At 42.0% G+C, this 24,690-nt stretch overlaps 1 protein-coding gene across 1 annotated transcript; it reads left to right on the top strand.

Moving 5' to 3' along the window:
• Positions 1-1,332: 1,332 nt before the first annotated feature.
• Positions 1,333-20,885, top strand: DEPDC4 (DEP domain containing 4). Its single transcript, XM_065422807.1, has 9 exons — positions 1,333-1,408; positions 3,772-4,192; positions 6,076-6,221; positions 8,575-8,761; positions 11,581-11,807; positions 14,293-14,435; positions 14,680-14,805; positions 18,053-18,131; positions 20,710-20,885. Exons 1-9 carry the CDS (start codon positions 1,333-1,335, stop codon positions 20,883-20,885), a joined length of 1,581 nt encoding a protein of 526 aa, XP_065278879.1.
• The last annotated feature ends 3,805 nt before the right edge of the window (positions 20,886-24,690 follow it).

Raw genomic sequence — 24,690 nt, 5'->3', positions numbered from 1 at the left:
AACATGTGAATAAGTGGCACAAGATAGGGGAACATTAAGAATACTGAAAATAAGAATAAACCCAAAACAAATAAGCCCCCAACTCCTCCTCAGTTTTCATTTGAGTAATCACTTTGAGCTAGTTTATTCTCTTTTCTATTGTGGTAATGTAGGGGGGTGTTTGTGTGAAACCAATGCCACCCATCCCCCATGGCTGTATCAGTGCTCTACCTGGTTTGTGACCCCCAGGGCAAGGCTGATACTCCACTTGTGAGCAAGGGGGAAGAGCGCTGAAAGACCTATCTCCACCCTATCATAAGTGCCATTCCACAGAGCTGGCTAGATACACACAGTGGTGCACCCTACAAAAAGTAGATTACTCCCCACCAGCTCAACAGTGGAGCACAGGAGAAACTGGGCCCCAGTGAGGTATTTTTGATACCCAGTGGTTCCCAGTATTCTCCTTACAATCAAGCTTTCCTTTACTTGTAAAAACAATTCAAAGCACATTTTTGAAAAGTATAAATATTATGGATCATGGAAAGTACCAATGATAACAGGGCAAAACATATCCTGATTTCATCATGAGTTCTGTACCAGAGGGCAAGGCTGAAAACCCCAAACCCTGCAAGCTACCAAGTGGACAGACAACAGACCAAGTTACTTATTATAGGCTCCCAGCAGGGGGTTGGGAGAGAGCGGGGACAACCTGAACTGTCACACGAGCCACATGGGCACAAGAGCCCCTCGGGTGTTGAGAGGAAATAAATTACCCCCTTTAACGGGTCACGTGCTCTTCGCCGCCGTGTCCTGCCAACAAAGCCACGTATCGCTGTCCGCAGGGAGCGTCCCCCCAGCCCCTCCCTCCCCGGGAGCTCCTGTCAGTCGCCACCTCACCTGCACCCCCCAAGTCCTCCGCCCCCGCGAGGAGAGGCACAGTGAAGAGCAGCTCAGCACCCCCCGCCCCGCCCCCGGAGCCAAAGGTTTAGAGTGAGTGACTAGCCGCCCGGCCCGGCGCTCTGGCCCTGCACAAAACCCGGCCCGGCTGCCGGCCCTGCCCGGGAGCGGCTCCTGGGCGAGCGGGTCCCCGATGTCGCTAGGCCAGAGGCAGCCGCTGCCCCCCTCTCACCTGCGCCTAAGGGAAGCTGCGGGGGCCGTGTCCCGCCGTGTGTCCGTCCGCGTTGCGCTCTCCAGCCGCGGCTCAGCCCCGTCCCCCCTGCGGTTACTCCATGGCGACCGAACCAGCGCCCGGGCCACCAGCCCCCCCCGCCCTGCGCTGCCTCACTTCCGCCACGGGGCCAGGGTGGGGCCGGAAGTGACGGTGTGGGAGGCGGGACAGGAAGGTGGCTGGCGATGGCGGCACATTTGACTCCGCGGTTCAGGAGGGTTCACAGCCAGAGCGAGCTGGGCGCGCGGCGGCGGGGCGGAGGTGAGTGTGCCCCGGCCTGGAGCTGGCCGGCTTCCCGCCGCCGCCTGAGGGGAGCCCCACAGAGCGCGGGTTGCCAGTGCCTGTGGGCCCTGGGGAGGGTGTTGTGTGCCCCGGGCCGGGGCTCCCCCTGCGAACGGGCCGGTCGGTCTGGCCCCGCCCCGCAGCGGGCGGTTTAAAGCCGGCTGGGTTTTGCTGTTATCGCCCAGCCCCGGGTCACGTCCCCGACTAGTGTTGCCAACGTTCTAGTTCCCAACCGAACATCCCAGCCCCGCCCCTTCCCCGAGACCCCGCCCACTACATTCCTCCTCCCCCGGTGGCTCGCTCTTCCCCACTCTCACTGGGCTGGGGCAGGGGGTACGGACTGTGGGGTGGGGCCAGGGATGAGGGCGGGGGTTGGGGTGCAGAAGGGGGCTTTGGGTTTGGGGGTGCTAAGGGCTGTAGCGTGGCCTTACCTCAGGTGGCTCCCAGTCAGTGGTGCAGCGGAGGGGCTAAGGTGGGCTGCCTGCCTGTCCTGGCACCACACTGTGCACAAGAAGTAGCCAGCAGGTCTGGGTCCTGGGCGGGGGATCAGGAGACTCCATGCATTCCTCTCACCTGCGGGCACCAGCTCCGATTGGCTAGGAACCTCCCGGCCAATGGGAGGCGGAGCCAGAGCTTGGGGCTGGGGCAGCATGCAGAGCCCCGTGGTCCCCCTCCCTAGGAGTCGGATCTGCTGGCCGCTTCTGGGGCGCAGCACGGAGCCAGGAAAAGTAAGGACTAGCCTGCCTTAGCGCCACAGTACCGCCGACCGGACTTTTAACAGCCTGGTCGGCAGTGCTGACCCGAGCCGCCAGGGTTCCCTTTCAACTGGGTGTTCCAGTCGAAAACCAGCTACCTTGTCACCCTATCCCCGGCCCACCCTCTGAGAGCCTGGACAGCAGAGCCTGCCGGGGGGTGGCACCTTTGGGTGTGCACGTGGGGGCGTCTGAGCGCTGCTCAGGAAAAAGTGCAGGGAGATTCTGTGAGTCCTGGTCTTGGTCAGGCCTTTTGGTCTCACTGGGATAAGGAGAGACTCTCAGCAGTGGGGTGAGGGAGGTGAAGGCCACGTCTTTGGAACTGCCCTCCTGGGGCAAGGGTATTAGAACTAGGGATGCTGGAGGTGCGGCAGCACCCCCTGGTTTGAAGTGGTAATAACAACCAAATACATGGTTTCCGCTTTCAGCACCCCTGTCCTGAGGGAAATAATGTACCCCTTTCTGAGCTCCCTTTGTAACGCTGGGTGCAGCTGCCTGCTCTTGCAATGTCAGTACCTATACTGGTATTTTGATACTGTCATAGTAGGTGCTGGAACTAGGGGTGCTGTTGCACCCCCTGGTTTGAAGTGGTTTCCATCATATACAGGGTTTACAGTTTGGTTAAGTATCAGGGGGTAGCCGTGTTAGTCTGTATCTACAAAAACAACAAGGAGTTTGGTGGCACCTTAAAGATTAACAGATTTATTTGGGCATAAGCTTTCGTGGGTAAAAACCTCACTTCTATGCATCCGAAGAAGTGAGGTTTTTACCCACGAAAGCTTATGCCCAAATAAATCTGTTAGTCTTTAAGGTGCCACCAGACTCCTTGTTGTTTTTGTAGTTTGGTTAAATGGCTCTCAGCACCCCCACTATAAAAATTGTTCCAGAACCCCTGGATACTGTAGGGTATAAAGGGGTAAGATAGTTTAAGAAGAAAAATATTTTTGTAGGCCATATAAGGTGGCTCTGTTAGCAGTTGTGGAAAGGTCTTGAAAGAGTTCATTGCTAATATATGCCTAACCAAGTTGGAGCCAACCAACATGTGTCTAAGCATCCATGGATTTAGTTCTTTCCTGAGTATCTTGATCAAATACTTACGAATGTTTGTTACTGTTTGAATGTAGTAATTGCTTATGATTTAGGCTTTTACACATTTAGAGCAATTGTATAACTCCCCTTGGGCTTTTAGATTTAATAAAGGAATTTATGGTTAAACTAGTATCTGATGGTGCACTGTCTTACTTTTATCTAGAATAATAATTCCAGCAGATACATTGAGATTGTTTGGGTAAAATGAAAAGAAACTGATTTTTTTTATTTAGCATGTTCTTGTTTTCCTTTCCTGGTGTAAGCTTGCCTGCGTATGACCTAGTGTCAAATCACTGCAGGAATTAGTTTGCTATTTTGCTACCACTTATCTCTGGCTGTGCTTTGAAAAGTTAAATTTCACTTCTGGAGAACACAGCCAACGCACTTTCAATTTTGAAAAGGAAAATGTAAAAATAATACACTTAAATGTTACAGTAAGTGTTTACAGTATGCAAACGTAAATAATGTTTTAGTAACATGAATGCTTAAATATTTTTGCAGGAAGCAGTGGTCCTTTTCAAGCAACTCGGTTATGGAATGGTATTATTCATGCTCTTCAAAGCCAGGTGGAAATAAAAAGAAGACGACAACATCTAAGGACGTACAGAAACTGCTTTACTGGCTCCAATGCTGTTGATGTGGTGCTGAGCTATCTTATGCACAGTATGTACCTAAGTAGTAATGATCTTTCTCGACTGAAGGGAGTCCGTCTCTGCCAGGCTCTGATGGATCACAAGGTTTTTGAACCAGTTGGACCAAAACTATTCAAGAATGAGAGAGAGCTAGAGTTTGAAGACACAAGTAATAGTCTTTATAGATTTCTGGACAGCCATCTTTCTCCTCTTTTACTGAAACAGAAAGGATATGTTGAGAAGTTGTCCCCTGAGGAAATACTTGAACTTAAGACGAAAAAACTTTCACGGTTAGTAATGCAGATGTACACATTTAAAGATGCCATCTTACACAATCACGAATGAGAAGAGGTGCTCCATGAGACACTCTGTTTAGATGTCATCCATGCTATGAAAAAATCTGAGATGCAATTCAAAGGCAAGATATTAATTATGGAAGAATAAAAAACATTTCTTGATTGTTACCTTGTGAAAATACTAGGTGACTAAAATATTTACATTAGGACTAGAAAGACCCACTTGTTCAGACCCAGATTGGGGGAACTGTGATTTTTAGGGACCTAAAAATATAAATACTAATTCCAATTTTTATTTTTAATTATGTTTTTAGTGCTTTGTCTTCCAAAGAGATCCTTGAATGTGAATACACCAATTGCTAGTGCCAAACATTCTCTGATGCTTTTTTGTTTCCTAATAAGTTATTAACAATCTCCTCTATAGCCACCCTTACAATAGACCTTTGAGACCTGTGAAACGTGCTGCGACAAGTTCTTTGACACTGGGGAAACACCACACTTAATTCACAATGATACCACTGAGGATTTTACTGGTAATATTGGTCACTTCAAGCTCCCACCCTGCCGACTGCCTACTTCAATCTTTTCTTCTGAGCAGCCAATATGCCTTCTGGTAATGGGGCAGTTCAGTAATGCAGAAGGGAGTTGGGGTAGTTGGCTAAGCATGTTACCTGGACTCTTGTGTTCTGACACAGGCTCTAACACTGACCTCTGGCTTTAGTCAAATTACAGCCTCTCTTCCTCAGTTTCCGCACTTGAAATGTTAGTTGTTAATGTTCACAATGTGTTGTGATTATTTATATTTATAAAGCATTATGTAGGCAGTAATATTCACCAGGATTCTCCTGCAGCCCCGAGACTCCCATCCCATATACAAAATAATCCCTTGGAAGTGTTTTTAAAAAAAATTAAAAAGTTCACACTGATGCATAGGCTCCAGCACAAGCAGTTGGACTCCTCCCTCTCTTCCAGCAGCCACAAGAGAGCATGGAAAGGGAGTCAGCTTAACTATCCAGAGGCTAATAAAAATGCCCACAAGCAGGATTCAAAGTAGAGCTTGTCAGGAACTTCTTCATCAAGTGTTTTTCATTCAAAAATGCTGAATGGTCAAAACCCCAACTCTTTGCAGAAATGTATTAGTTTTGACTAATTTTCACTAGGAAAGTATTTCAGGTCCAGGGTGGAATGTCTAGAGAGAGACCTAAGAATTGCCAGTAGTCCAGTGGTTAGGGTACACGCAGGTACAGGTCCCTATTCTGCCTGAGCCAGACAGGGACTTGACCCTGTGTCTCCCACATCCCAGGGGAGTACCCTAACACTAGACTGTTGGCTATGCTGGGTTGGATTTCTGTGTGTCTGATTTTTTTACCAGAAATTTTATCCTGGAGAAAAAGTTTTGTCAGAACCAATAGAGGAGTTTTAAAAGGGGTGTACTGTCTGATTTGGCACAGGGATTTGAACTTTAGTCTCCTGCATTTCAAGTTAGTATCCTAACTACTGGGCTATTGGCTATTCTGAAGGTTGGGGCAGGGGTGTGTCTGCACGTGTGTGCCTTGCTCTCATTGTTTCATAAAAAACTTGGAAAGGCCTTGGTTTCAGTCTGCATCAGAACAGAAACAAATGTCAGAATTTTGCACAAAATGGAATTCTTGTTTTCCAACCTGTTCTAATCCAGACAGAGCACCGTTGGCTTTTCCTTGTGCTCCTCCGTCTGTCTGTATCCATCTGTTGTCTCTTGTCTTATACTTAGATAATCCCTGTCCCAAAAAGCTTAGAATCTGTGTTCTGTGTTTGTACTGTGCCTAACAAAATGAGCACCTAAGTGCTATAATAATACAAATAATAATTGCCGTTTATCAATACTTTTTTCATAACAGAGCAAAATGTGAAACAATTTCAAATCCCTTAGCACTAGAAGCTGCTGATAAAAGGATAGAGGAACTTCTACAAACTATAAATGTACATCCATCTTTACCTTTAAAGAACATAGTTGATGAACCAGTCTGTCTACTTTCAAAAAAAGGTGATTATATTTTATTTTATAAATATAATATATTTTGTGCTATTTAATATTACCACGAGGTATTTATGAACATTAAACTATAATTTGTTTATTGAAACAAGCAATGAATAATAGATGTTTTGAAAATTAGAAATATACCCTTTTCCAGCCTCTTAGAAAGAGTACTGGCACATATTGCAGAAATATCATTTCCTGGCATTATTATTTGACTTTTGTGTATCTTGTTACTTTTGTAGTTGAAACAAATCTTTTAAGTAGTGCCCAGGATGTTGCAGAAAGTGACATTTGCACCGAAACCAAGATTTTAAAAATGACTTGCACAGAATTCAGGGCTCAATCCTCGAGCCCTTATTCACACAGTCCTATTGAAATCACTGTAGCTATTTATGTAACTAGATTACTTCCATAAGAATTTCAGGATTGGGCCCTAGTTTAATAAATTACAAAAGCTTTAAACATAGTTTTTGTTTGCTTTAAATTAGAAGCATTTAAAATCCATATCACAAAGGCCCATCAAAGTTCTTGCTATATTAGGAAATAACAAATTACGATAACACCAACTAGATGTTTGTGAAACTCAACTATTCATTTAAAAAAGCAGATACTTAACCTATGTTTATCTGAAGCAACTATAACCACAATGCATAGAGTCTACAAAAGTTATCCCTACCAAGTAGATAGCTTTAGTGTGTTACACAATGTAATCTAGAAATGTTTTCCATTGAGGTCAAATGTTTTTGCTCTTCTTTATGTTTGAACCAGGCTTTCCCTGGTGAATGTGCTTATGCCCAGTCTTTTTCCAGGTTGTGCTTATTTGATCTCTGAGGTTGTAGCCTAGAACATAAAGGAACACTGTCAACCAGAACTTTTTAATTGACTAATTTGAAAATCAACATCCTTTCAATAACAAGTCTAGATGCTTTTTGAAAAAAAATTGTTTTTTTCCCCCACACTTTTCTGATCAACCTGCTGTTTCTGAAGGATCTTCCATGGTGAATAATGGACAAACTTGAGAGAGACAACAAAAAATGTGGTCAGGAGCTGTCCTCGCAACTTCCTGCAATTGATGCTTGTCAAGCCACTTCCCTTTCAGTGTCCTTGAAGTTAGCAGTAAGCAACTGTCCTCGCGTGTTCCTAACATGAAGGAAACTGAGGATCCCTGCAGATTCTCAGTTTCCTCCATGTTAGGAACACTCGAGGACAGGGGAAGCCAGGCCAGTGGATTCCCACAGCTCCTCCCAGACTCAGTGATTCCTATCTCCTGCCTGGACTGCTATTTCCCTCTTGGCCCCAGGTTGTTCCTACCTCTGAGGAGAGGGTTACAGACAGAGGATGCTGCTATTTTCCTGGACCTGCTCCTGTATAGGTGATCCTCACTATTTCCCAGCCTAAATCCAGACAGAGGGTTTTGTTGGGGAATTTCCTCTGGCTCCTATTCCTACTGTCTCCAGTCTTGGGCGCAAGGGATAAGGTGGGTGCTATCACTTCCTTCTCTCTGGTCCAGCTGAGGGACCATGTACTCCTGAATCCTATTGTGTAGTCTGGCTGTGAAAGAGGCTTTCCTGGCCTCCCTGCCTGGCTCCCAGCCCCATCCAGAAGTCTTGGGATTGAGGGGAGACTCTTCTGCCCTAACAAATGTTGCCTCCATGCACATATCCCAGGCTTCTTTGTGCAGGAGTCCAGGAAGAAAGAGCCCAAGTCACAGTCCTAAAGCCACACACCAGCAGTTCTTGCAGAGCCTGGGGAAGAACATTCATGTGAACTCCTCTCAAAAGCATACAAGACTACAGTGCAACTATCATCAAAATGGTGAAACTGATTCTATGCAGACTAGTCCTGCACACAGCAATCAAACTGAAAAAAACTAAAAAGAATATTCTCTCTAATTACCTTAGGGGCTCATGTAAAATAGCCTATATCAAATTTTCAGATGGATATATGATTTGCAGGCTTACATTGCCCTTCTTAAAAACACAATCTGTTGGGAGATTTTTTTGGTTATAAGGGTCTTTCCTTTTTTTTTAATGTATTTATTCTCATGTATTTTGTTACTGTATATATTAAATGTTATTAGAGCAGGTAGTTATAAGAAGTAATAACTTAGAAACAAAAATATTTAAAAGCTTTTTGCCCAGTTTCCTTAAGACACTCTCCCCCTAAAAAACAAAATAACATAATTTACATCTAATGAATATATTGTATATGTAAGATGGGCTGATTTTATTTCAAATCAATCAAAATTCCTCTTTTTGATATTTACATATATGCTATGTGTACCTTCTCTTGTTCCCAGTAACCTTGACTTCTGTGTTTTTGTTTGTTTGTTTTTCCATCTTCCTGTTTGTACTCCCAGTTATAGATGATGTCTGGAAACAACAGACTCTGTTACGGCTACTGCAGTTAATTGATCTTCCAGTCCTGGAAAATATTTTGGAGTTTCCAGATAAGAGGAAAAATGATCATCTTGGCACAGAGGAAGATCTGATTATCTCAAATACTTTCCTTGACAGAGAGGTCACGTGCAGCCTAAATTTGCCCGAGTTAGTTACAAAAATATATATTTTATAAAAACTTGAATAATTTAGCATTTCACTGTTTTTGATCACACATTAATTTCACTCTGGCTTTCAAGACTTCTACTCTACGTGGCCAGGGTAGGCTTTGTGGGTGAGGCAATACCTTTAGATTGGAATAGGATGAGCATGGATTTCTCTCTACTGCCTTTCAGAAGTAGCAAGGGAATTCACTGAGACTGCAGCTCTGAGAGCACTCAGAAGCTAAGAGGTGTTTAAATAAGCAAAAATTACATTTTTAACTTGAGAGGATGGGTGAACACTTCCCTCTCTTCTAGACTGGATATTTCACAGCTAAATGCTTCTTTCTTATACAAATATGGGGAGTGAATTATGTGAATTTTGGTCTTATTTTAGGGCTTTCATAACTGAGGTATCCCAAAGGGGTTTATACAGTCCTTTTCTTGGTGGTTTTAAGTGGAGGTGCAGTGAGTGTGTAAAGCAAATGGAGCAGCCATTGTTACAGATAGCAAGGGAAAGCCCCTGCTGTGACAAAAGGGTCATTGTACCACAGAAAGAAAGATGTGGCAATTTGGTGCCAGCCTGTTTGCCTTTCCAAACCTTCCAGTATCTCTAAACTATTCCTGTTGATCACATCTGGGTTAATGTCATGTTTTACCATATGGCAGTACAGCTAAAGAAAAGTTTCATTTTGTAACATGGAATGGTGTGTTGACGTGCAGCCTCTTGCATGTGGGTAGCCTGAGGTCAACTCATAAGAGGAATTACTCTGCCATTATGCTAGCATTTATCCTGAGCCATGTTTTAAAAAGTTAGTGTGGTTTCACTTCAGGAGAATTCATCCAATTTTTGATAAATTTTGGTCAGTCTGTGTACCCGCAAAAAAGCATTTGCATTACAATAGTCTGTTCACATGGAAAATGTTTGAGAATCAAAGCAGAATACATTGAGAGTTAGTTAACCAGTGAAGCTCCAGTTGCTGCTAATTTCTAACTGGTATAGCTGTTCGAATTAGTTTTAGGTGGTTGAAGGTGGCCTGAATTGATTCTAAGAAACACCTCTGGTCTTGAAGCCAGTTTTGTAAAAATGTGTGTCTTCAACCATCTAAAACCCATTAAAGCTGTAGCATAGATCCAGTTTTAAAATCAAATTAAGCTGAGCTATTTTTCTCTTTCAGCAACAGTTCCATTTGAGAACTCATGGTATATTCAAACAATTGATTACAGTTCCAGTATCGATATCCCTGAACCCACTAACCAAGGGTATTTTCCAGATTCATACTGCAATGAAGTGGTGTCTCAGGATATTAGAGAGAATGGACTGAAATCAGGATCTCAGCTGCACCTTTTCAATTCTGTGGCTCTCTGGGTTGCATGCTTTCTGGCAGCCTACCGTGAGGTTTACTTTATGCCTGGAAAAAATTACTGGTATTCCCTTTGCTTATGCTGCCATGTGGGATGTGTGCACCCACACTTGGCCATGAACCATCTAGAATGGGTTCTCAAATTTCAGTGCACGGTGACCTCCTTCTAACAACAAAAATTACTACACGACCCCAGGAGGGGGGACTGAAGCCAGAGCCCAAGGGCTTCAGCCCCAGGCAGTGGGGCTTGGGCTTCAGCTCTGGGCCCCAGAAAGTCTAAGCCAGCCCTGGCGACCCCATTAAAATGGGGTCGCGACCCACTTTGGGGTCCCAACCCACAGTTTGAGAACTGCTGATCTAGAAGAATATTTCCTGTTGGAGCCATAAATGTCCCCTTGTGGGACCTAACATTACAAGAAGAGAGTTGCTACCATTCTTACCGCATGAAGTGTTGTTGTAGCTGTGTTAGTACCAGGGTATTAAAGAGACAAGGTGGGTGAGGTAATATCTCTTATTTGACCAACTTCTTTTGGTGAGAGAGAGAGAGAGTATTTTGAGCTTACATAGAGCTCTTCAGGTCTGGGCTGCAGAAGAGCTCTGTGTAAGCTCAAAAGCTTGTCTCACCAACAGAAGTTGGTCCAATAAGAGAGATTACCTCGCCTTGTGAGGTAACTCCCTTCTCTCCATGTGTCATTATATAATGCCTGCATCTGTAATTTTCACTCCATGCATCAGAAGAAGTGGTTTTTTACCCACAAAAGCTTATGCCCAAATAAATCGGTTAGTCTTTAAGGTGCCACCGGACTCCTTGTTGTTTTTGTGGATACAGACTAACACGGCTACCCCTTGATACCTCGCCCACCTTATCTCTCCTTTTGCCCCAGGCAGTTGACAGTGTTGGCTCCATCTGTGTGCAGTGCCTTTGCCTGCAGTAGCAATCTTTAGTGCTTATTTCTTGTTCTTTCCTAGTTAGTTGTTGGCTTCCTTTCATTTGTCAGGGTTTTAAGTGTTTGTTTTTTGTTTTTAAATTGAATGTCTAGTTTCTTTGCTCCTTTAAAGTTTCAGCCCCTGTGTTTGGTTGTGTAGCTGGATATCTATTTTTCCCTTGTGACGGCTGAAACTGATACGGCAGGACTGTACTGTTACAACTTGCATTTCTGAAGTGTTTGTGACAGACCGCACCATTGTGGCTTCCTTTGTCTGAAGGAAGGCAAACCTCAGCCATATTGTTGTAGTCCAGGGAGGCGAGAGTTAGTTGTTAATTGCAGCAGTAGTTCAGTGGACTTATAGCTACAGCATCCAACTACATTCTTTAATTGCTTATTAAGTAAGATGTATGATGCTATTGTTCAAACATGCATGTAGTTGTAGGTGTCTGGTTAATTCTTTCTGAATTTTAGTTTAAATAAAGTGTTTTGCCTAGCATTAAATGTAAGTACTAAAACGAACGTTCTCTCCCCAGGCTTGACAATTGGCTTTGTGCAGCAATTGAATGCTTGGAGTATTTTCCAGACCAGCTAATAGTGATGGTTGGTCAGCAGTTACTTCAAATCAGTAACGAATCAAGTCACTTGAATATGCACAAGAAGATACTTTTTGATGTGATAGCAAAATATTATAATCAAGTGAGAGCCCCCCTTTTCAACAATCATGATCTTGATATTCATTCAGGAATTGTTGAACTTATAGGTAAGTGCATAATCTTTATTTACACATTAAGGAAATTAAAACTCTTTTATTAACTTAATACCCTAATACAGACATCTTATGAGTAGAATCACCTTATGATACAGTTTCCCTGTCTCCCAAAAGAGGGATTCATAGCTTATGGACTCACATTTCCATTAATAGCGAATAAACTAACAAGATAAGGGACCAGAAAAGTTCTCTTAATTCTAAGATTCAGTTCAGGCTATGATAAGTTCTTCCTGATTCTGCAACCTTTGTGGCAAACAACTAAATCTTCCCAAAACAAAGTAACAGCAAGGGTTACCTTAAACTTGGATTTAAATGAAACTCTAGTGTGAGTGTGTCTTTTCTGTACACCTTAGGTCTTGCAGAATGTATGAAATGTTACCTGAATGCTCAGTTTTCAGAGATGCTTCAGAGCTTAGTGCCACAGGAGCTCAGTGATGATACTGAAGACATTGAGCATGTTCCTGTCTAGGACTGACACTTGGCAAAGAGACCCTTTTAAATTAAAATAAATAAAGGGAGCATAAAAAGGAATCTGTGGTAAAACTACAGTACATTCCCAACCCATGATTACTAATTTGAAATCATTGGTTTACTTAAAAAGGAATTCTACCCTACCATTCTTTCACATAAAGGGAGGTGGGGGAAAGGCTCATGACATAAATCACTGAAAGAACTCTGCTTTCCATGCTGTAGCTCCCTCATTATTCCCCATTTATTTAAAATCTCTTCTTAAGCTGAACAGTATGTTCTATGAACATGCCACGCTAATTTGTGCCAGTCCTGTGTCACTTCCCAAACTTTTGTCAGCTAAAATCTGCCTGGGGAACAGTTTCTAATGTAGGTCCAGCTTAGTTTCAACTTCATTTTGGACAGGTGGTGGTTCTAACTTCATAATTAAACAGAGGTCCACTTCTAAATATATTAAGCATTCCACAGTTCTTTAGGTTTGATTGTCTCCTGCTGCTCATCAGTCTACACAAGAGGCACAGCTCATACATACATTAGGAGGAGATTATACTTATTTTACCACTGGTTGCAAAGTGCAGGCTATAGAGTTGCCTGTATATTAATCTTTATTCTGCTGGGTGATGCTTTTGAACAAAGGGCCCTGTGCTGTAACTTCAGTAGGACTGCAGGACCTGGCCTAATTTAGTTGTTGGCTATTCCAGATGGCAAATTTGGCGTGGAGCTGGGGCGGGATTGTTACATGCTCACACAATCACTGTTGCAGCCAATTGAACACAATCTACTCTTGCTGTGTGTGTACTGCAGATGCTGAAACTTGTATCTTCATGAACTCACAGCCAGCTTGATTTCAAAAAAATTTTGCACTGTCAACAGAAAGCTGAAATAATCTTTTTTTTTTTTAAATGAAACTATAACAAACACAAATAAATCAACCCCACCCCTCCCCACCACTACCACTATTACCCCTAAAATAAAAAGGGCACCATGGTTAGTGTGTGCATGCAGGTGCAAGTAGTCAAGTGCGTCAGACTTTTTAAGACCATAGACTTTAATATCACATGTCCCTTACTGCTTTTAACACACACACACACACACTCCTTTCACTTTCCTCCAACTCACTTAAAGTATCCCAATAAAGCTTTTAAGCTTTTACTACCGTGTGTTGTTTTTTTACAACTCCTCCTGATCTGTGATTAAACCAGCTGGAAACTGCCCTTTATCAGTTATCTAATCTGTCAGCTTCTCCATATTTTCCTTCACCTTGGTCTTCTGATGCGCTTCTCTTTTCTACATTTGCTCACTCTCTTCTTTTGGCTTTCTGCCCTCATTCATACTTTCTTCTTTTCCAAGTCTCAATGCGCTTACATATCAATTCTAGTTGCTTTTATTCTTTCAAAGAAAATAATTGGGCCAGTCTCCTTTTAATTATAGTTTGTATTTTGCTAGACATAATTATCTGGACCAGTGACTAGAGGCAGAGGACTGGGAATCAGAGATTGGTGGCTCTGCTGCTGACCTGCTGTGACTTTAATCTCTCTTCCAGTTTCCCCCTCTGTTAAATGGGGATAAAGATACTTACCTTTGTAAATGCTTTGAGATCTACAGATGAAGAATGCTATATAAGAGTTTGATTCCTGCCTTGTCCCTTTACCACACAAAAGATGTAGCTTGGTGGTTTAAAAAGCTCATCAGCAATGGGAATGGTGCGACAGTGAGGCACACTGGTCATATTGCATCACATCATATAAAGGAGCAGTTAAGGATTCAGTCAAAGGTAGGGAAACACAAACTGTATGCAATGGTAAAATGGAGGTTCTGCATCTGGTACATTTAAGACTTCATGATATCCAGAGGATGTTATTTTAAAAATGTTACTTGCCTAGCTCTAAGACAAAGGCTATATGGTTTTAAGCCTAGAATCAGAAATTGACTCCTATTTAAATACATTTTCTTGATTCTGTTCAAACCAGTAGACTGCACTATATACAATATTTCACTAACATTGCAGATAATGGAAAAACAGCACAAGCCCTGGAGGCATCGCAGCTTTACTTAAGATTACTAGTGCCGAACATCCGAGAAGAACTGCGTAGGCTACTGATGTTTATGGCTGTTGCGTCAGAACCTGAGGGCTACAAGTTACAAAAACAAGTAAGTATTGCATTGAAACGTAGTGTATAAATTATCACTCCCCCATAGTAACATTAATAGATTAATTTTTTTAACAGCCATAGAAACTGACCCGTTACAACATTTCAATCTGATGCTTTTAAAACTAACTGAAATGGATTTTTTTCAGTGTAGATTTTGTCACCTGTTTATAACGATCATTTAGCTAACACCTAGAATAACTGCAAGCAAATCTAATCCAGGTCATTATTCTTCTGTTTTATAGTTTGATAATAGATCAGTGATCATCAAGACTTTTACCAAGGCCATTTTACAAAATAAAGGATTGTCAAAAACACAGACTGAACAGCTAATCCAGTTACTGATGAAGAATCATACTGAACTCTTCAAGGTATTTCCTTCTCATCTGACACACTTTGACCTTGTCATTTTAGATATTAATTGTCCAAAAGCAGCTTTATATGAATGTGCTTTTTTGTATATGTCATGGCAACCTGTAAAAGCTACACAGTCTTGTAGGACCAGAAAGTGTTCCAGACTAATTCAGTTTTTCTGGACTACAGGGGAAATCTTCTGAAATCATTGGCCTCTCTACTTCCATTGTCCCCACCCTCAAATTCTCAGGGTCATTGTAGCACTTCTCTCTCTAGCAAAGCAGTGTTGGAAACAGCTCACTGCAGAAGCCAGCTAATGTACTTTGAGTGCTAACTAGAGGGAGTCATTCAAAGGTGAAATTCTGTAGAGGCTGAGTACACACTGGCAGCGTCTCTCAGCCCCAGGAATTAACTTAGTATTTTAAAATCTTTCTTACTTTTGGCAGTTAATATAAACCCAGTAGGTAAATCAAATGTTTCCCATTCGTCAATGATAAATCCATTATGAATAAGCAGAAATACTTGTATAGCTTTTTCAGTTACATTCAACTATCTCTTGCCTATGAAAAGATGTACTTTTTCTAGCTATTTAATTTAAGTTTTTAGCTAACGCACATTAAAACTACAGTATCTGTTTTAGTTATTTTTCCAGTTGCAAAACTAATTAAAAAAGACAAGTAGGAAAATGTCTGGTAGTTCCAACTCCATCTCAGCTGCCTGAAAATGGTGAAAATCAAATGGTAAATATTCTCTGGATAGTGTATATTGGAAAAAAAATCCTCATATTAAACCAACCCCCTGTCTGAGGCACACAAATATTCACGTCCCTTTTTATTTCGTATCAGCTGGGGTCAGAAATGGAAGCATTAAAATAGCACAGGAAAAGCTGCTATTGCACTATTTCTGGTTCAGTTGAAATTATCAAGTATTAGAAATAGGGAAAGACTGTCTGTTTCTCAGGTAAATAATTAGATAAACATCAGAGGTTTGGGATGTTTACTAGAACTTTCAAACCTTGTGAGTTTTGCCAGAAGGGCACAAGCAAGGAATCTATTCCCCTTGAAGGGAAATGCATGTGGATGATGATCAATACTTATCTCCCAAACCCTCTTTTCTTCCCCCATACATATAGAATCACTTACTTTGGCACATCCCTTGCTTTTCTAGGACGCTGCAATTATGCGAACTTGGACTCCAGTTCTGCAAAGAGCTGCACACAGATGGACCTCTGCACCCACAAAGAGCCCTTTTAAAGTCAAATGGGCCTGCCCCCATACATTTCATTGAAGTATTGAGGCCTTAAGCAGCTGACTCAATGCAATCTTGAAATGTTGCCAAACTGAATTAGTCTATTTTAAAAAAATGAACTTTTTTAGTGTAAGGTTATGTACAGAGAGGTTGAAGCTACTTTTCCATGATAAGCTGAGTTAAAAACCACACTTCTCAAGCTTTCGCCAAAAAGAACCAACTTGCTTGTAATTTCTCTTGCAGGATCTTAGCCCAGGATAGAATATTTCTGGATACCTTGGGAGAAATTTAAAAAAAGCTGCTTGGGAGATAATGTGTTTCAGTTCTGGGATACTTTCCAGATATTTATTTGGTTTGTCATACCTCCAGAATGGTTTGGCTTTGAAACTTCACCTTTGATTTATTATCTTGGCCTGTGTGTGTGTGTGTGTGGGGGGGGGGGGGGGTTAGCTAGTTTAGACATTTCCACATTTCTTAAAGCTACTGAAGCCTAATACAGATGGCCAGAATGGAAGTGTGACACTAGCAGATAGGGTTGCTCTGACGTGACAGTTCCCATCCAGCTTGCTATCTCTAAGGATACTTGTCACCCGACATTTAAATCTTTAATCAAGAAAGATTTTTAGTTTCTTTAACTTAAGTTGTAGATAAGACTGAGCAGATGAACTTTAAGAACAGCTTTCCTTAAAAGAATCTTGCAGTTTTATAATCAGTCTGAACTTTTGACAGTCTGGAAATATAAAGTTAATAGTATCTGAACAAAAAAAAAAGTCACCCAAACAATTTGTATTTTTATCACCACTCCTAAAACAACCAGAAATGTAATTAGTGCAATATAGGCTCACTTATTAATGATTCCAACTAACAAGTCATCTTACTAGGAATCCAAACTCTGAAATTGCTGTTAATTTACAGCTTAGGCCCTGATCCTGAAAACATTTTATGCGCATGCTTAACTTTATTATAAAGAGTAGACCTCTTGAAGCCAATGAGATAGTGAAGTTAAGCATATGAATGTTTGCAGGATCAGAGCCTAAGGTTTCATTTAAAACAAAACTACACTGGTCCTTCTGTCACTAATTTTCATGACCTTTACTTTGTTTAAAAGTACAGTAGAACCTTAGTTACGAACCACCTCGGGAATAGAGGTTGGTTGTAACTTTGAACAAAATGTTATGGTTGTTCTTTCAAAAGTTTACAGCTGTAAATTGACTAAATACAGCTTTGAAACTTTTCTATGCAGAAGAAAAATACTGCTTTTAACCATCTTAATTTAAATGAAACAAGCACAAACAGTGTCCTTGCTTAGTAAAATCTTTAAAACTTTCCCTTTATTTTTTAGTAGTTTAACACAGGACTATGCTGTATAGCAGGGGTTCTCAGCCTTTCTTTCGGAGGCCCCACAACATGCTATAAAAACTCCACAGCCCACCTGTGCCACAACAACTGATTTTCTGCATATAAAAGCCAGGGCCAGCGTTAGGGGGTAGCAAGCAGGGCAATTGCCTGGGGCCCAATACCACAGGGGCCCCTGCAAAGCTCAGGCTTTGGCTTCAGTCCCGGGTGGCAGGGCTCAGGGCCCCAGGCTTCAGCCCCATGTGGTGGGGCTTTGGCTTTCTACCCTGGACCCCAGGGAGTCTAACACTGGCCCTGCTCGAAGGACCCCCTGAAACCTGCTCATGGCCTCTCATGGGGCCCTGGTCAAGAACCACTGCTGTACAGTGTTTGCTTTTTTTGTCTCTGCTGCCTGATTGTGTACTTCCGGTTCCAAATGAGGTATGTGGGGTTGACTGGTCAGTTCATAACTCTGAGGTTCTACTGTACATTACTACTTTTTGAATTAAAAAACCCTAACAATTTACTTTGGGTTTTTAAAAACATATGTACCAGGAGTGCCCATTTACATACTCAACTTTAACTCCATCTTTAAAGGGTTTTGACTATTGTGTAAGTATGCATTTTATAATGAACTGTATAAACACCAACTAAATATCTGAAAATTCTGTTCTTGTGCAGACCCCTTTAATTCTGTTGGAACTAATCAGCAAGAAACTTACGAGCTTGCTGGAAGGACAAGATCCTGATGCCAGTTCAGGTAGAAAGTCTGATATTGTGCATTTTGATATGAGTAGTTGCATGCAAATGAGTTTAATGCACTACATATCAAATTATTGTGAAATGCTTTTCCTGATTGCCTCATCCTCTCTGTTATACTGATAGTAGCACTTTAAGTGGTTTAATTCATTAACTTATTTAACCCACCTAAAACAAAGCATAAATTAAATGGGGACCGAGGCCATATTCTATCTAACTTCTCTTCAGTCCTGTAATTGATTATGTAATTTCCTTCACAAAGTTAAATTCAGAAAATAGTGTAAAATATGATTTGGCTAAAGACACAAACTATTACTTTGGTAGAATTTTTTGTTCTCTTTTCTACTTAGCATACATTATTAAAAGGGAAAATTACTTGCCTGTAATTTGGTTTCTCTGAAGATTTCATTTGGCTGTGTTCCTGTTGTGCTTCTACCATGAGGCATGCACAAATTACCCTAGCACTCAAAGGTTTTGGGGGTTTTGCTGCACCAGTAGATGTCTCATGCAAAGACCAGTCAATTCCTTTTTGCTTGCAAGAACATTGTCCTTCAATTCCTTGATGAGCAGGAAGCAAAGAGTTCCTTAATTCCTAAGCATAATTTAGGCTAGAGTATGTATGAAAAAAATATTTTAATCAATATTTGTCTGGGAATAGATTTTTTTTTTTTTTCCAGTTAAGTCCTTTGCTTCTGGCCCTGCTTCTAAAAATGTCCTCCTCCAGAATTGTCTTTTAACCACTTTGCTATTTCTATCATCTGGTTATAAGTGGCCCTATCTTGTTCTATACATTTGTTAGACGTTTAATAAAACTATTAGATTGTACTAACACTACTAACCAAATCCTCTTGGCCTGTATGAAGCTGCAATTAAATGGACTTTGTACAGGGAGAACAAAAGGAACTCTTCTTTTCTGTGGGTCTTAGGCCCCTGAGTATCCACCTAGCAGATCCAGACTCGCCTTCTGCCCATATATTATAACTAGTATCTTGACATAGATGAGCACTGGCCTTATCCTATGCCGGGGTTGGCAAACTATGGTCTGAGGGCCGCTTCCGGCCTGTCGTACATTTTTATCTTGCCCTTGAGCTCCCATCGGGGGCTTGCCTGCTCCATCCACTGCTCCCGCTGGGGAGCGGGGTTGGGGGCTTGCTCTGGTCCACCCGGCCGGCGCTCCCAGCAGGGAGCGTGTTCGAGGGCTTGCCCTGCTCCAGTGCTCTAGCTGGGGAATGGCGTCGGGGGTTTATCCTGCTCTGCCCGCCTGGTGCTACCCAGCCCCCGGCTCACAATTCCAGCATCTTCCGGCACATGCAGAGCCACACTGCGCAGGTGCAACTTCACCACGCTGTTTCCAGGATCGGAACCCCGCCCCTACGTGACAACTCCCCTCCCCCCAACGGCAGAGTGCCCAATCCCCTCCCGGTCTCCTACGGCCCCACCCTCGAGAACCTCAAAACCACCCAGGAGCCGCACCTGTCCCAGCTAGGGGGTGCCTCCGCCTGTGGCAGTGCCTGGTACAGCTGCCTTGGTGTCACTGCCACTAGGTCCCCAGGAGTCCCTGGTACTGCCCCTGTAGGGTCCCCCACCCCATGAGTCCATCCTCCCCTGACTTCAGTAACATCCCTTATAGAGCTCCCCCCATGCTACACCCCATAAAGTCCCCCCCACCAGGCATTCATGGCCTGCCATACAATTTTCATACCCAGATGTGGCCCTCAGGCCAAAAAGTTTGCCTACCCCTGTCCTATGCAAAACTCCTCTGCCCAGTGGTGAGGCCAGAGCCGCACTCTACAGCATGTCAAAATGAGAAGTTAAGAACTGTCTAGTGTAGCTCTCTTCAGCTTTGTACAAATACAAAATGGGAAATAACTGGCTAAGCAGCAGTGCTGCAGAAAAGGATCTGGGAGTTATAGTGGGTCACAAATTGAATATAAGTCAACAGTGTGGTGCTGCTGCAAAAAAGGCAAATGTCATTCTGGGATGTATTAACAGGAGGGTCATATGTAAGACACACAAGGTAATTGTTCAGCCCTGCTTGGCACTGGTGAGGCCTCAGGTGGAGTGCTGTGTCCAGTTCTGGGCAGCACACTTTAAGAAAGATGTGAACAAATGGTAAAGAATCCAGAGGAGAGCAACAAAACTAAGAGGAAAATATAAGGAACGTCTAAAAGAATTGGGCATGTTTAGTCTAGAGCAGAGAATACTGCGGGCAGGGTGGGAGACATAGGTCTTCAAATATACAAATGGTTGTTATAAAGAGGGTGCTGATCAATTTCTCCACCTCCACCAAAGGTAGGACAAGCAGTAATTAGCTTAGTTTGCAGTAATGGAGATTCAGGTTTGATTTTAAGAAACACTTTCTAACTATAATGATTAAGCACTGGAACATACAGGGAGGTTATGGAATTCCTATCACTGGAAGTTTTTAAGAACTGGTTAGACAAATACCTGTTGGTATATTTAATCCTGCCACAGCATCAGGGGTTGGACTAGATGATCTCTTGAGGTCCCTTCCAGCCCTACATTTTATATAAAAGTGTAACATCTGTAAAATAATCCTAACCTTTTTTCCTATTAAGGCTTCACCTTTTGTCAGCGTTTGACTCCTGAAGAATTTGAAGACCAGAAGCAACAAACAAGGCACCATCTTCAAGAGTTGATTCAAGAGATGGACAGTAATCCCACCATTTCTCTTAAGCAGAAAAAGAAGCTATTTAAAGAATTCCAAAAGCATCATTCTGTAGCACTATTGTAGTGATTTTGAAACTGAATGCGGTTTTGCACTGTAGCGGAATGTTTAAATGAGCCTTATCAACTATCATTTTTAGAATGCTGACATGCTTATGAAGGACTCCTTTTCATAAGCATTAATTGTTAAAGTTGTATTGTTTTTCTACAGTAGATAAGAACGCTGGGCCTCTATTGCTGCTCTAAGTTTAGGGTCTGGTGACATTTCTATTGTGAAAGTTGTCTGGGTTTTATAGTCTGACTGAAATTCTGCGTTCAAAGCACTTTTACTCTGACCTAAGTTAGTTACTAAAATTCTAGGTATTTAAAATTTTCTCTGTCTGTAGTTCATAATTTTAGTCTAGTTCTAGGACTTATCTACATGGTGAGTTGGTGTGCATACAGTGCATTAGGTGGGGAGTATGTCAAAGTGGACTATGGAACTTTTAATGCACCATAGCAGCATCCACATGGAAAATTAGTGTGCAGCAATCTAGTGTGCTGTCTGTTCACATCCTAGCTTGCCACATGGACAAGCCTCATGGATCTATAGGGCACAGATATAACAGTAAGTGTGTGCTGCAGGAAACTGACTTATGCTGGTGTACACTAGAGCCCTGCATGGACTTTTTTTTTTTTTTAAATCCTGCTCCCGTCCCACCCTGCAATTCCCACTCCCCCATTGTTTCTTGCATTTTTATCCCACTCCTACCTTAAAACCCACAAGAGAGACAGATTCCTCTATTCTACTGGGGTGAAAAAACCTGTCAACTATATTATATAAAAAAATATGAAATTCAGCCACAATTTTACCACCAAAGGAATAAAACAAATCTTGCTTAAACTATGTAAAAATACTTTAACTCCTGGTATAATAAACATCAAATCTTTCTATCCCTCACTTAAATTTAAGTATTAAAAGTTTTAAAGTGTTTTCTTGCAAATTACCACAGTTGTGTGGATTTGTTTTTTTGTCCACACAATCTCACTTACAACAAAGCTATTATGGCAGCGGGACCCTTGGATCCCAGTCCCACTGCAGGACTCTGGTCTACACCATAGATACAGGGATGGGCAGGTTTGTGTAGTAAACATCTGATACAGAAATATTTGATTCCTGATTATAGCTGTGTATGTGTATAGTACGTTACCATAATGGTTCTTTGAGTAATTCTTAAATTATAGTGTCCTATTAAGACTTAAATAATTGCCTTAACTGATATATTTAAAGTGTACATGTACCAGTTAAACACTTTAGTATGAGGCAATAATTCTTACCTGTGGAAATGCCTTACACACCCTTCGTGTTAGATTCTTGTTACCTCAGATTTTTCATCAGTTTAACTTTCTTCAGTTATTTTAGATTTGGCTATGGCAGCTGAGTCCTTACTATTTGCGGCTGCAAACATAGCCTGAGTAATACCTTCTATGCACAGTTTGTGCTTTGTAAAATCCTGAGTTAAAAACTTGCATAATGTTGAGTAAAAGTTGAGGAATGGATTACTTTATCTATGATCACCTGAGAAGTAGTCTGAGGGGAGGAGGGCAAGTGTGTGTGAGGTATAGCTTCAGTTCTTTATCTTCTCTCTACCTGCTACTATAATGCTGTGAAACATCAATTTTTGGAAAAAATAGGATTTAGACACATCAACTTTGAAATATACATTATAACAATGGCTAAAATTTATGAAGAGACAGCCTAACATTTTGAGCTGCAGCACAGATGTTTTTGAGGAAAGTTTTGGAACTGGAGTAGACTGCATATGTGCACTTTTAAAAAATTTTTATCCTTGAAGTGGTTGATCTACTGGAATAATCTTGCATTAGGAATTTAAAAATTAAGTGTCAATGTATCACTGTTATAAAGAATTGTATAAGAGGATTGGGAAAAATCTGTTTTATATTATGACTTAAATTTCACATTAAATAAGTTTTAATGATTATCTACTTAGTACTAGTACAAATAAGCCTCTGTAGATGATTAACACCTTTCAAGAATAGATGACAAATTTTAAGGACAGTGTCAAAAAATCGTGATACTGGAAAAAGCTTACACTGTCAGCTGACTCAAATCCAAACCAACAAGTAGTGTCTACACATTTGGAAGAGGAGGTGGCACATCCCACTTATTTAAGGGGCTGACATACTACACAGTGCATTAAACTTTCTACAGCGAAAAAAATCTAGGAAGAGTTGCCAGAGCTGCTCAAGTACATTGTTTCCAAGACACTTCAAACACTGCAAATTCCAAAAGCACATTAAGCTACTTTAAAAAGGGGTTGGAGCATTTAAGTTGCCATTTACTTAAATCACTACTTATGAGCAAGATTACTACTGTATACTGAAGGGTCTATAGTTTACTAATTCAGTAAAACAATAACGCCATGAAATAAATCTCTTCCCTTAAACTATTGCAGTGGCTTTCCTTTGACACTTAATTTCAAAAGTGTCTGCTTTACCTTGGTAGGAACTTACTGTTTCTACCAAGCAGTCGGTTGAACAAATCTTACGTAACATCTTGGCCAATGAGAATGTTATATTAGTGGGGCCTCATTTTTCAGAGGTGTTGAGCTCCTACAGCTCCTGTTTACTCTTTTATAGTACAGTTTTGGTGTTCAGCCTGTGAAACATCAGGCCCTTACCCACTTGGGTACTTAGCAGAGTCATGTCCTCTATGAGGGAGGAAAAAGCAGTCTCTCCATGTTAACCGTGAGGCTTTCTTCTAAATGAAGTATGAAGATGGGTTCTATTAGGGGAAGGGAGCCTGGCAAGAAATAAGTTACTACACTTCCAGTTTTTCACAGTCAGTTATAATTTCAACCATACACCAGCATTCAAGGGAAATATATTCGACTTCTAAAAGTGCTCGTTTATCAACTATCTTTACCAATATTTGTGGCAGCACTATCTAGTTAAGGAATACTGCCTTTGCATCTCTTTATTGAGAATGTACTCCCACCATGGCAGCTACCAAATATGTAAATTAGAATAAAGTAATTATCCCAGGACCTTTTAATCGTCTGCAGTTTTGTGGTGGTGGTAGGGAAAGAATGAGATTGAACTGACCTTAATGCAGAAGAACAGCTTCTCTCGATAGTGATGGATAAGGCTACGATTATGTCATGGAGGTTTTGGAATCCGTGACTTCCATTGACCTCTGACACATTTTCTGCCCTGGGGCTGGAGCTCCCAGCCAGCCCCGCCCTCGCCCTGAACCTGGTGGGGGGACCCGGCACAGCTGCCAATGGCAGGCGGACCCCCTGCATCTGCCCAGGGGGGGACTCCCCCAAGCTGCCCAGCCACAGCTGCAGCCAGAGCCAACGGCTGGGGGACCCTGCAGCTACCAGCTGCTAAGGCAAGGGGACCCCCGCAGCAGCCCAGCCCAGCCCCAGGGGCAGGGGGACTCCAGAGCTCCCAGGCACCACATTGGTGGGGGACCTGGGAGCCCTAGCAGCAGTGGGTGCTGAACTCACCTATCCCTTTTGTCAGGGATATTTTTAGTGAAAGTCAGGGACAGGTCACAGGGTGCCATGAATTTTTGTTAATTTCCCATGACCGGTCCATGACTTTTACTAAAAATATCCATGACAAAAAACTTAGCCTTAGTGATGGATAATGTTCTGCTGCTAGCAAGAGGGCTGAGTACCTATTGCTATGGAAACAGTATCTTTACATTTCCTAATTATTAAAAGTCTCAGCTAAAACTCATTTCTGCCACTCCTGACATTATCAGCTTACAAATGCAGATCATACCAGATATCCACAAACTACAAACTTTAAAATTTCACATATCTAGTGTATGTACCATTTTTAAGATCTTAAGTGAGACTGTG

This window comes from Emys orbicularis, chromosome 1 (genome assembly GCF_028017835.1).
Source record: "Emys orbicularis isolate rEmyOrb1 chromosome 1, rEmyOrb1.hap1, whole genome shotgun sequence".
In the NCBI taxonomy this organism is placed as follows: Eukaryota; Metazoa; Chordata; order Testudines; family Emydidae; genus Emys; species Emys orbicularis.
Note: the sequence above shows the minus strand (reverse complement) of the source record. Positions and strands in the feature narration are given on the sequence as shown.